Below are 12,638 nucleotides of genomic sequence, written 5' to 3' on the forward strand. Positions count from 1 at the left end.
GTCTGCGGTCGACAACTCGACAGATTTTTTTAGCACTGTTTGTCTGAAGTTTGCCGTACAGCCAGCTGATTCCAAGCTGCTTTAGAAGGTCCCGACACCTGCAGACAGACACAGACGTGAGCTTTCTGTGATGAAGAATGTTTAAGGATGTAAAACCACTTACACACACTTGTTTCTGTTTGCATGGGACATACTCATGACTCAGCATGATAAATTACATAACTGATTACATCACAACAGATTCATATCAAGTAAAGTCAGCACATGATGCAAAGAACACACCTGTGAATTATACTGTAAACTGTTAGTGTAACTCTGCACAAAATGTAAAATATGTAATAAATAATACTTGTGAGCAAAATAAGTGGGACATGTCTGAAAAAAAAAAGCAATAATAAGATATCAATCTGAGCCATTTTCAAAAACGCATGTTTTGCTTTTCATATTATGTGAACAGTCTTCAAACCGTGATGTGAATTCGAAGTTGCTGTCAATTCAGGTTGAGCTGTCGGACTTGTTTGTCCTGTGAGCCCCACCCATTGGCTGCAGGCGAGTGTTTAAGTAGAGTGTGAGTTTTTTTTTTTTTTTTTCTCTGTCTCTGCGGAGTGACAGCGGGTTGAGACGGGCGTGTTGAGGGAAGGTGTTAGAAAGATGCGAGGAGGAGAGGCCTGAGATGCACCCCGGCTGTTGTTTTCATTTGAAATTTCTCAGGTGGATGCATCATCTGTCACTGCAGCAGTTTGCCTCGAAGCTCTTTAACCTTTACAGAAGTCAGCGACTGCAGACGGCAGATCTTACATAGTCTTTTTACGATATCAAATGCACTTATACATTTTATTTTGAAACATGAGTGAATTAAAAGCCTTGTCTGCACTCTTATGTGGTTATATTTGTATTCTTGTCCACTCTGCTATACTGGCAGATAAAAGTTGTGTGCTTGGGTGCGCACACCCGTTCTGCTTCTAGTCTTGTGAGGACGTAATACTTTCCAGGTCCTAACAAGACAACCCACTTGCAGCCCTCTCCTGAACAACTGAAGTAGCTGGAGGCAACCGAGAACAAAAACATAAAATGCCTCCATACAGCTCGTCCGGCACAATCCAAATCTCTAGAAGACCCCAGACGACAATTTTTTTTCAGATGCTATTTACATCTTCTTCTAAGCCAAACTCTTCACTGTAGCTACGAAGCTAAATGTTAAACGACATCTCAAATGAGTCTGGGATCTCTGGGCCGAGCTGTATAGAGCCATTTTATGTTTTTTTTTTTCCCTTGGTTGTTTTTTACATTTTAGACAAGTGTCTGGCTACTTCAGTTGTTTAGAAGAACGCTGCAACACCGTTTTGCTGTGTGAAGCTCCAGACATGTTTTGTGGACTACTAAACTTCACCTGACTTTGCATCAGCATGGGGGGGCGGAGAGAAAGACTGAATTTTTGGGTGAACATTTCCTTTAAACTTTACAGCAATTCGAACTCAATGAATCACCTCTTTATGGCAGGGAGGACCGGATGAAACATTGTAACTTTCCAACACGTTTAAAAAAATATCATCAGTCTTCACAATCATCATTTTCTAGAAAGCCTTTACTGTGAAACCTTCTCCACTTTCCAAGATTTCCTATTTGCGCAATGTTCTCATTTATTTCTAACATTTGAAAATCAATCACTTCCTTAAAAACATTTCCTTTTTCCTCAAAATTGAGCTGCACCATTCACTTAAATAGTGGAGCGGCCAATCAAAACAAAATGTGTTGCAAACTTTATATGATTGATTAATTGTTGAAGTAATTTTTCAAGCACAAACGGTCAAACTCTTGCTGGTTCCAGCTTCTTTAACGTCAAGATCTGCAGCTTTTTCTTTGTCATTCATGGCTGTAAATGAAGAGTCTTTGGGTTTTGGACTGTTGGTTGGACAATTTGAATATGTCACTGTGGGCTCTAAGGAATCGTGATGATCATGTTTCACAAAGTTTTGACATTCTATCGACTGATCAATTCAAAATGAATATAATCTGCAGATTAGAGTTGTTGCAGCCTCACTCCAATAATATATCCACTTTCTGCCCTGTCTATTAGGATGTTAAGGGACCTGCTTCTTACTGAGGTGTCTCCATTTCTTTAGGCTGGATGATGATGCTTGTGTTTGCTGAGCTTGGGAGAGAAGGCACAACATCTTGTTTGAGACCAAGCTTGCACATACACTCACCTTGCCTCCGGCTGACTCTGGAGGGGAGTGGCGTGCACTGAGGGGAAAGTTTTTTTTGGCTCAGCAGGTTGGGGAGCGACAGAGAGGTGTGGTCACCCGCCTCCATAAGCGATCCTCCCTCCTGTGTGACTGCAGTCCGCAGCAGGACGAGCGGGGCGGTCAGGTGGAGTCAGAGAGACCAGCTGCCTGCACCCGGTTTCTTCCACCAAGTCGCCTTTGACCCCGTCAGGATGAGTATGTACGGGTCTCGGGGGAACCTGAACATGGGCCGCAGGTCCGCGTCCAAAGGTGACCTGACCGGCGGGATGACCCAACATTACGCACGGAGCGAGGTGGTGCACGGAGGCGGCAATGGATACGATCCCTACATGGACGGTTACAACACCTACACCTTCTCTAAGTCCTCCATGGGGGGGATGGCCGGCGGCATGGCGGGAGGCGGAATGTCCGGCATGACGATGAGCAATATGGGCGGCGGGATGTCCGGAGGGACGATGGGCAGTATGGGCGGCGGGATGGCCAAAGGGATGAGGTATGAATTCACTCTCTGCTTCATTTGCTAACTTTCTGAATGTGCGCTCAGCTCGGTGGCACCTATAGGTGGCACCTGTTGCCTGCGTCTGTGGAGCAGGGGGGGGTGGACACACTGCGTCGCCTCCTTTGCGGTCTGAAAAGAGCTGCTATGAAATATTCATCACGACAGCCTTCTTTTGTGCCAGTGTTCATTTCACCCCTGCGCCCCCGAGCACACACAATAATCCTCAAACCAAACAGCTCTGGCATTTGCAGATCAAACACTCTCACTGCGGGAGAACTTCGGCAGGGACCAGGATCACAAGGAAGTCATTTTTCTTGCAAATTTGCAAATTTCACCGTCCCGATCTGCACCGATCGCCGATGTGCACCGAAATGAAAACAGATGAATCGTGATTATGATGAAACAAAGGATGCTTGTGTGTAGAATAGAGTGTTTAGCCTTGCATTGCACCAACGTTATTTTCATGTTGATGGAGGTTCTCAGTCATACAGGTCATGGTGGTCCTCAATGCTGCATGTATTGTAGACAAATGTTTCACCTCTCATCCAAAAGGTATCCTCACTTGTAACTAAGTGGTTTGCAGGCTTTTAAACTTTAAGCTTTGTCCCAAGTAATTGGCACCCATATTGGAGGGATCACTGCAAATAATGGTTGTGCACTGGCTGAATCTTTTGCTTAACGATGTCTACCTAGTATCAGCACTGACCCCAAAACTACCAACACGAATCTAGGTGATAATCTGGTATTTACAACCCTCTCACTGAGTTAAAGAACGTGTGTTTTGTGACTTGATACTCTGAGAAATGATTGTCTCCTGTCCTGAAGTAGGTGTACTCCATAATAAACTTTACCAAGGCTTGAGCTTTGTTACATAACTGATAATGCTCAGTGATAACAAAACAACGCTGCACTCTCATGTCTCCGTGGCTTGAGACTGTTGAGGTTTGGCAGATTTCGTGAAGTTCCGTGTGAGCTTCATCTCTGCACAGCGGCGTCCCTCCCTGGAGAGAAATGCTGCCGAGTTTGATTTATGTCTCACGCTGAGCTGCTAAGTTCCTGCTGCTGCAACAGCTTAGCACTCACTCGCTGTTCCAGAAACATGTGTGTCAGTTTCCAGACCTTCCAGTCAGACAGAGGAAATCTGTCACTGTGGTACTTTGGAAGGAGGGAATCTGACCGACACGATCAAAACATGTCTGGCTCAAAACAACAAAGACCGTGTTACAATTCTAAGATGAACTGTGGTGATTAGTTTCTGGGTTCGAATGTCATGAAGAGGTTTCAGATGTTTATGAGCAGGTATTCTTCTGACTGCTGATTACAGTGAACATGACTGAGTGGTGGTCATAGCAGTCACCGACCTGATGTCAGTTTGTGATGGATGCGTCATCGTCCTCAGGCACATTGCAGCTTTGTTGTGTGGTGCTGTGCATTAGTTTTGGGGAAGTTTTGCAGGAATGTTGTTATTGGTTATCAGCTGATAACTAACAAGAAGCTGCAGAACAGAAATGTCAAAGCTACGTTCGACTATGTTTCGAAACAGTGACTTAATTTTTTTTATAGGTGATCCAACAGAGACCAGTTTATAAGTTTTTAGTTTTCTATGACTGTAGTAAGTTGACTTTTAAAGCGTTGTCTTACTTTTAATGATCCCTTATGATAATACTGAACACAGTACAGCTCATACACAGCATATCACTATAGCCATCTGGTGTGTCTGACCTGGTGTCACTTTCTGCTCTGTGATGCAGAACGATACTTATTAATGGTCCCATTGTTAGAGATGGAACATGGAAGTGATCATGCTGATGGAGTTCGTCAGCGGCTGGTAATTTTAAAATGACTCTCTTGAGAAAAAACTGAGAAAGAAATCACACATTTTTTAAATTGTTTGATGTCAGCTTCACCTTCAGTGTACCTACTGCATATGATGGTGATTTTTTAAAATTGTATTTGTTTGTTTGATTGGGACGGCGCACACTTACGAACATAACTTTCAAAATACTTGATGCAAACATGCTAGATTTTGCAAGAGTTCTTAATTACATCTGTGGTTCCTTGGCAGGCATGATAATGGTTTTATGAGTGTGTCATTAAATAACTTGTTCAGCCTGTATTGGCTTACAAGACACATACAAGTTCATATAAACCAGCAATACCATGGTGTATACATGATCATACTTTTCTGACTCTGCTATCAGCAATATAATACATGGATTACTAACAAACCATATGCAATTGTAGCCTAAACTAGTTATGAAAGTTATTCTTATGTGACGAAGTTGACTGTGTCATCTGTATTTTCACTGGACTGTGACAGTTATTAGTGCCTGACTAAAGAAAAAATCTCAAAGAAATGTTCAGTGGCATTTAGGGGAATTATTCAAAAATGAGGGCAATCACTGACTGATATTTTAAGACATTATAATAATGTAGAAAAACATGCCTGGTTTACTATGATATTAAATTATATGATTAATTAAATTAGTCTTATTAAAAGAGCTAATATCAGTGTCGACATGCCCCTAAAAAAATTAAGTAATGGTCGTGCTCTGAAGAAGTTTATTTTATCATGTTCTGACCAAATGTAGTTTTTTGTGAAACACAATCTGCAAAATGTATTGAAATAAAACCATCTGGGAAGAGAACGTCACTGTTTGTTGAAACTGCTCACAGCTCATTAACATGTCACAAGGGTCTGCAAGTAGACACGCCTTCATTTAACGTGGTAACATAGTAAAAAGGAAGTCAGTATCCTCTGGTCTAAACTGTCATAGTGTGGCGACTTAATGATGAAGTGGTGATGAGTTCCCTCTGCTGCCCCCTGCAGTGGCTCCAACCTCAGTGCCATCCACCAGAGGGCCATGGTCCTGCAGGGCCAGTGCCAGGAGTACCTGAAGAAAGCCGAATACGCCCTTCAGACTGTGAGTCATGACTTTCATTTTTTTTTTTTTGCAAAGCTGTTCAATGGCTCTGTCTGGGTCAGAGCTCAGATGTTGCATTTTATTTCAAAAGAAAAAGCATCACGTTGCAGCTTCAGTGTTTGTGGGCATGGAAATTCAGAAAGAATGACAGAAATGCCGTTTCGTTATAAATTGAGTAACTGGATGAGAAAGCTTTTTATGTGTAACAGACAAAATGCTTTCATGAGTAACAAGGTTCATGTTCCATGGAAAATGAAACTTACACATTTTGTTTATCTCCCTGGTGGACCTGTTTTTGTCACCACACCTCCTTGAGTGGTATTTAAACTGTCATTGAATCAGCGACAGTTTCAAATCATCGGATGAGTTCTGCAAACGCACACACGCCTTCACAGCTTCGTGTTGAGCAACGAGTGAATTATTAGCTTTTCTCAGAACTCATCTAATTTGCTTGAATAATGTTGGGGAGGGGGCTGATTTAGGAGTTTACTTTTTCTGTGTGTTGACTAGTGGCTCCAGATTTGAGCCCTCCTCATGCCTGCGTGGCTCTAAATTACAAGATATTACTCCTATTACTTTCAGATGCTATGAAATAATCCAGTCTGAAGTTTTTTCTCAGGGAGTTTTATTGCAGGTTTTTTTTTTTATTTGACATTTTTGGCACGTCACCACATATCTACTGTAACCTAAGTACTAAAAGACAAAGACAGAGTGTTTGGCTCTTTGTTACATCCAGAAAACCCAACAGATAAACTAACTAATCTATGAACATAAAGTTGTCATGGAGTGCATAGGTCCAAAAAATAATGAAAACTAAGAAGGAGCACACTGTGAGATACTTGTACTCACTAAAACATTGTGATTTATAGACATTAAACAAACTGGATGGAAGTGTCAAACCTTGTGCAGTTTTGTATCATTCTCGATTAAACATCAGAAAAATGTTTACACAGGAAAAGTAGTATATTTCTAAATCTGTCTTCCTGCACATCAGTTTTGTACATGTCTCTAAATGTTTGGTCTGTGCCTTGCAGGGCAGTGGGGATGCAGAGCGCTACATGGCGATGGCTAAAGACACCATTGAGCAGCTTAAGAGCTGCGCAATCGACCTGAGACAGATGGGACAGCCCAACGACAATGTAGTCCAGACGTGAGGAAGCCTTCTCCCTCTCTTTCTTCTTCTGATGATTTGTTAATATCCATACAAGTCTTGCAAAATGTCCTGCCTCTCTTCCCTCATCCATAGATTGGAGATGTGTAAGGACCAGCTGAGGGGCGTCCACATGGCCATCACAGGCACCATGCAGAGGAGGAGGAGCACCAGAGGGAGTGGCGGAGGCTGGGACGAGCCTGGACGGAGCTTCCAAGACGCTATGGGCTGGATCGCCCAGCAAAAGGTGTGCACACACGCATACAAACGCACACGCCGCACTCACTTTGCAAAGTATGAGAACACACCCAAGCATAACAGACTGATGCAGAGTGACAGTCCTGATTTTTCTTTTCAGTAACATTGAAGGTAATGTGAACATCAGGTTTATCTTAAGTATGACTATCATTTACCCATCAGTGTGGCCTGCTGAGAGAAACACCGTCATGTTATTGACTGTTCATCCAAGTTCACCCAAAAATGAAAAGTCAGTCATCACCTATAGAAAGTCGCGTAAACCATGAAACATTACAGCACTCCTGAAGTAACTGGGGACACAAAAAAAATAGATCCCCAAAAAACATCAAAATGGCCTCACCCAGGTGTCTGGAAGCCCTGAAATCCAAAATGTATTTGAAAAGATAATATTTACACCCTTCTTTATGCTGAAATCTTGTATTCTAGCTGCTAAGATAAAAGCGTTAGCCTGTGTGTTTTCTGAAATGGGTCCACAGGCTCGACTGCAAAAACTGAAAACAACATCTTATAGGGGTGTGACTCAGCTGCTGACCACAATGTTGCCTTTGTTGTAGGATACTAAAATCTGGAAAATGAGAGACTCAAATTCCCTTTTGACCATTTTTGTTCACATTTTGATCGCACATTGTTGCATTAATAAAACTGTTTTGTGTTTTAACTTCACTCTCAAATATCTTTAACCATGTTTTAAAGATTTTACTATGTGAATATTATTGATGCATAAAAATGCCCCTTTTTACAGCAACTTTTTTTCATATTCCAGATGTAAATTTTTGTGTTGCTATAGGAAAATGGAGTGAACAGCGACAATAAACCTGCTGACAGATCCCATTAAAACAGAACTCTGTGCATGAGAGCATTTATCTTTTATGTGATGTCACACACACAGTGGGGCACAGAAATGAAAAGAAGATTTTGTTTTGTCTTTAAGTCTTGGGCCAATTTTCTTCTAGTAGATTCCTGAAATGTTTTCAGTAAACAGGCTCATAAATTCACAGAAAAAAAAATTAGTCCTGATCCAGTTTGTTTCTCTGCCACCACCTGCTGGCGACATTATATCCACATCAGGCAAGTGTTTGAAAAAACAACTGACATATCTGAAGTGAGCATACATGCTTCTGAGAGTTGTGAGTCAGTTGTTCTGCTGTCTTTCTCTCACATATTCTGATTAGTAAAATACATGTTTCTGCTTGTTTGGTGTTTCAGCGTCTGATTGAAACAGCTTCCTGGGGAGACGATCAAGCAGCCATCGAGCAGCAGCTCATCAACCACCAGAAGTTTCACAGCTCCATCCAGAGGAGCCATGAGATGGACCGAGCCAGAGACGACCTGGTGGGTGACTAGAATGCATAGTGTCATGAATGGTGTGATTAAAAAGAAGACAAGTCTTTTATCGCCATTACACAACCAGAAAGAACTTAAACAACACATGCAACATACAGTTCAATACTGTCCATCAGGATGCACAAAGCTCCAAATGAATTCATGATGCAGGCGGAAATGTTAACAGCCTGTAAATCTTCACCTGGATCTGCACCTGCGCCATAAACACATACGGGGGATGGGATTCATCAGCCAGCAAGTGCAGCAATTTATGGGGAAATGTAAAGAAAAAAAATATGGATCACTTGCTCATAACTTTCCTCTAAATTTCGTTGAAACCTCATAAGAGTCCTCCTCAGGGACAGAAACTTCATAAACTTCCCATCAGCTAACATAAATAAAACATTACCTCCTTGGCAGATGATGAAGAGTTCCAGTTTGGCAGAACTGACTGTGGGATCCAGACTTGAGGGTCCGCCAGATTTCATTTAAATATTTCAATGAATTAAATTAAGTTTCAGCCTTTCCCTGTAACACTGAATTTAATTCGTTTTAGATTTCATATATTTGAGAAAACACTTAATATTGGTATAATACAGGTATTAAAAGCATACTTATGTGTACATTAGGAAATAGCATGCATTCCTTTAAATCTACTAAAATAGTTAATTAAGTTTTTTTGGAGGTTTTAGTTTTTGTCTTTACAAACCTCTTTCATACATCGCTAACACATTGAAATAATAATTATAGGATTTCTCAGATATCTAGAAAGTAATCCCCCCCCCTTTTTTGTAAATTAATGTGTTTTTAGTTCAGGATTTTGGTTTACAAATGCATTAACATGCGAGGGCTGGTTCCTAAGTTTGTGTCCTCCCTCCTATGTTTATACACTCAGGCCAGCAGCTGTGGATCATACAGGTCCCTTCTCTGGGGAAGAGGTACTAGTCTCATAGTGTCAAATCAGGTGACTGCTTCCCTGAATGGCAGCCAACACCACTGTGGGCTGGAACGTTGTCTCAGATTGTGCTGACTTGCATTCATTAATTACCCAAAACAGAAAGACCACAAAAGTTATTAACTTCAAACTTTTGCATAATAACAACAGATGTATGCCTCTGCTCCTTCTGACTCAGTACGGAGGACTCAGACTTTGAAAACATAAATTAAAAATAAATACAATGAAATAAATAAATAAATACATGCAAAGCTCAATAAATAAATGACATGAATTAAATGAAATAGAAAAATTAATACAAAGGTAAATAAATACAGACCAATGCTTACACTACATTTTGTATTTTGGTGAATTTAATGGTATATTCATTTATTTATCTAACCATTTATATATTTTTCATTTTGGACATTTCAGTCCTCCATACATAAGGCCATACACTTATCAATCACCCCTCATACTGAGAGATCTCTGGCTGCTACAGATATCACCCTATTTTAGATTATGAGGGGGTTTTTTGGGGGGGGATGAATTAAGGATTAACTGATCAAATGTAAGGGATTTGTGTTTAATAGTGCTCTGTGTTTTTCTGTATTTTTAAGATCACATTTTGAGAGTCTTACAGTAAATCAATTCTCATCCTGTAGATTAAGAAAGGAGACAAGGGAAACCTTCATGCTCTGGACCAAGAATGGGACAGTTTGCAGGTAAAATAAACAAAAATGTTATCAGCTCATCTTTCCTCGTGTCACACTGTTGGTCAGGTATTAAAACGCACTTTCCTCTGTCGTGCCAGAAAATGTCTTTTGGTCGGACTCAGCAGCTGCAGGAGCTCCAGCAGATCATCCAGGAGATGTCCAAGGAGATCATGTGGGTGAACGACAGGGAGGAGGAGGAGCTCATGTTTGACTGGGGTGACAAGAACATCGACCAGTACATCCCCAAGAAGCAGGAGAGCTACTCGGTCAGTAGAACAGACGCCATAAAAAAAAAAACCATGCAGGCTCAGTGAGAAGCAGGAGAGAATTCGGTACAAAAATCGATGTTTAATTTCAGCTTCATTCAAGTCACTTAACATTCTTGGCAAATGCTGTGAGTCTAAATTACATGAATGGCTCTTTATGAAGTTAATCTGCATCTCATAAGGGAGCAGTCATCTGTGATAGATTAGATTTTGGCAGTGGCAGTCAGTCATCCACTTAGAGCTGAGCCGCAGAGCCAGCTGCATCTCCACGTTTTTTGTGTCCCCTGTGATTACTGAACCTCTTTTTACGTAACAGAAACTGATGAGTGCCCTGGAGATCAAAGAGAAGGACCTGAATAAACTGAAAACCAAAGTGGACACCCTCCTGAATAACAACCATCCAGCTTCAGACAAGATCGAGGTATGGACAGATGTATCTATGTATGTATCTATGGAGACATCTCAGATCAGTTTACATCCATGTATTAACTGTGGGAGCCTTATCTTTTCCGTGTTTGTGAATCTCCTCAGGCTTACAGAGACACGCTGCAGACTCAGTGGAGTTGGCTCCTGCAAATTACAAAGTGCATTGATGTTCATCTGAAGGAGAATGCAGCTTACAACCAGGTAACAGGACAAAATGTACAACTTAAAGGAGCTCTTAATAAATATTTATACATTAGCGGGTGGATCAGCAATGGAACCGCCACTTTATGGGACTTTTAGCATCTTTAAGCCCATTGTTTTGGTTTTACAACTATACTGATTTGTTCGTTCTCACCACTCTCATCGATAAGATGGGTTAGCTAAGAAAGAAAAGAAACTCACTGATAAACTCACTAACTCGCCTGTGGACACGTACTGGTCTGGAGCCAGTGCCGACTACAGAACCAGTTATTTGCGTTTCGCCAGCTAGAAGAAGAACTGGCTCTTGGCCAGCAACACTGAGAGTGGCACTAACACTTTGCTGGTCTAGAAAAAGAACCACTTATCTGTGACCAAGGACCAACTAAAAACAGTTATGCCTCCATTTCTTTAAAACCAGACCATATTTTGCCTTATCCAAGTAAGAAGATCTTCTCTAATCAAAGCAACAGTGGTTGAAGACCAATCATGTTTGAAAGCCAATATAGGCATGCAGAGTAAATAGGAAAGGCTGAGTAAGGGTAATGAGTCGATGTGGCCCGCCATAGTTTCGGATGATGTGACTCCATAATGACACTCTTGTGCCTGTGGGAAAGGAAATCGGTTTCGCAGGATGAAGCAACTCTGAACCAGCAATAGCACCAGCCCAGGACCAGCACCTGGTTCGCTTTGATTGAAAGAGGTTTATAGTGGAAGGCTAAAGAACCAGATATTTCTGTTAGGGTTAGGGGAAAATTTGGGGTTGTAAATATTTTCAGACAAGTGTTTGACCAGCAGGACTGCTTAACCTCTTCTTGAGATGTTTTTTTTTTCCTTACACATTCCCATCTGATTATCTGCCTTCTTTTCCCAACTTGAAAACTTGAAGGTTTTCTGTCATTTCATGCTCTCCCTGGCCTCTAATAAGGCTTTTACATTCATTAAATTCAGATCAAATTAAATGGGTTGGATGGATGGATTTTTAAGTTTGTTGCTTTTAAAACTGAGCTAGCTCTTGCTGGTTTCTACAATCACACCAACCCCAGCTTTAAAGCCATAACATGTCGAATCTCCAAAATATTTTTCATATGCATCCCCTGTGGTAGTATCAGAAAAAAACATTCAGGCAGACAGGTAGTGATGTTGCTCCCCTCCCACAAGTCGAGCCCTGACCCCGCACTTTAAAATTCTACACACAGTGATGTTAAGTGATCCAAAGGGGATGTATGATGTGTTCAGTCAGTCACTGTGATGTACTGAGCTGAGTCAGACAGATCTTATCCCTTGTGATCAATTAAGTTTTCATATGGTCATGAGGATCGCATCACTCGCTGAATTTAAAGCTTTTGTGATACAGAGCCTCTGCTCCCTCAGGGGCAAAGTTAGATTTCATGGCAGTGCATTGATTTTTTCTGATATGTTTTCTGATATGTCGAGGAAAGTGGGTCCCCTCGACTAAATGACACTGTGGGAAACCCCATGATATCTACCTATTTATCTCTTTTATACATAACATTATGTGTTTATCCATAGTTCTTCAAGGAGGCCAATGAGACGTACAGCAACCTGCAGAAGGAACACGAGACGGTACGAAAGAAGTTTGTCTGTGACAAGAACACGTCACTGGAAGACCTGCTGGACGTCCTCAGGGGACTGGAGGTAAATCAGCCTCTTGCAATGTTAACAGATCAGCTGGGC

General features: G+C 41.4%; 1 protein-coding gene across 1 annotated transcript in view; it reads left to right on the forward strand.

Annotated features, from left to right (window-relative positions):
* The first annotated feature begins 2,360 nt into the window (after positions 1-2,360).
* Positions 2,361-12,638, forward strand: part of LOC119029044 (desmoplakin-like) — a 30,986-nt gene continuing 20,708 nt past the window's right edge. The window contains exons 1-10 of the mRNA XM_037115576.1: positions 2,361-2,739; positions 5,576-5,669; positions 6,704-6,819; positions 6,916-7,066; positions 8,284-8,409; positions 10,000-10,059; positions 10,149-10,316; positions 10,633-10,737; positions 10,848-10,943; positions 12,474-12,599. Of these exons, the coding sequence (XP_036971471.1) occupies positions 2,438-2,739; positions 5,576-5,669; positions 6,704-6,819; positions 6,916-7,066; positions 8,284-8,409; positions 10,000-10,059; positions 10,149-10,316; positions 10,633-10,737; positions 10,848-10,943; positions 12,474-12,599 (1,344 nt within the window). The 5' untranslated portion in view covers positions 2,361-2,437. The remainder of the gene's footprint in view (positions 2,740-5,575; positions 5,670-6,703; positions 6,820-6,915; positions 7,067-8,283; positions 8,410-9,999; positions 10,060-10,148; positions 10,317-10,632; positions 10,738-10,847; positions 10,944-12,473; positions 12,600-12,638) is intronic.

This window comes from Acanthopagrus latus, chromosome 11 (genome assembly GCF_904848185.1).
Source record: "Acanthopagrus latus isolate v.2019 chromosome 11, fAcaLat1.1, whole genome shotgun sequence".
Taxonomy (NCBI): Eukaryota; Metazoa; Chordata; class Actinopteri; order Spariformes; family Sparidae; genus Acanthopagrus; species Acanthopagrus latus.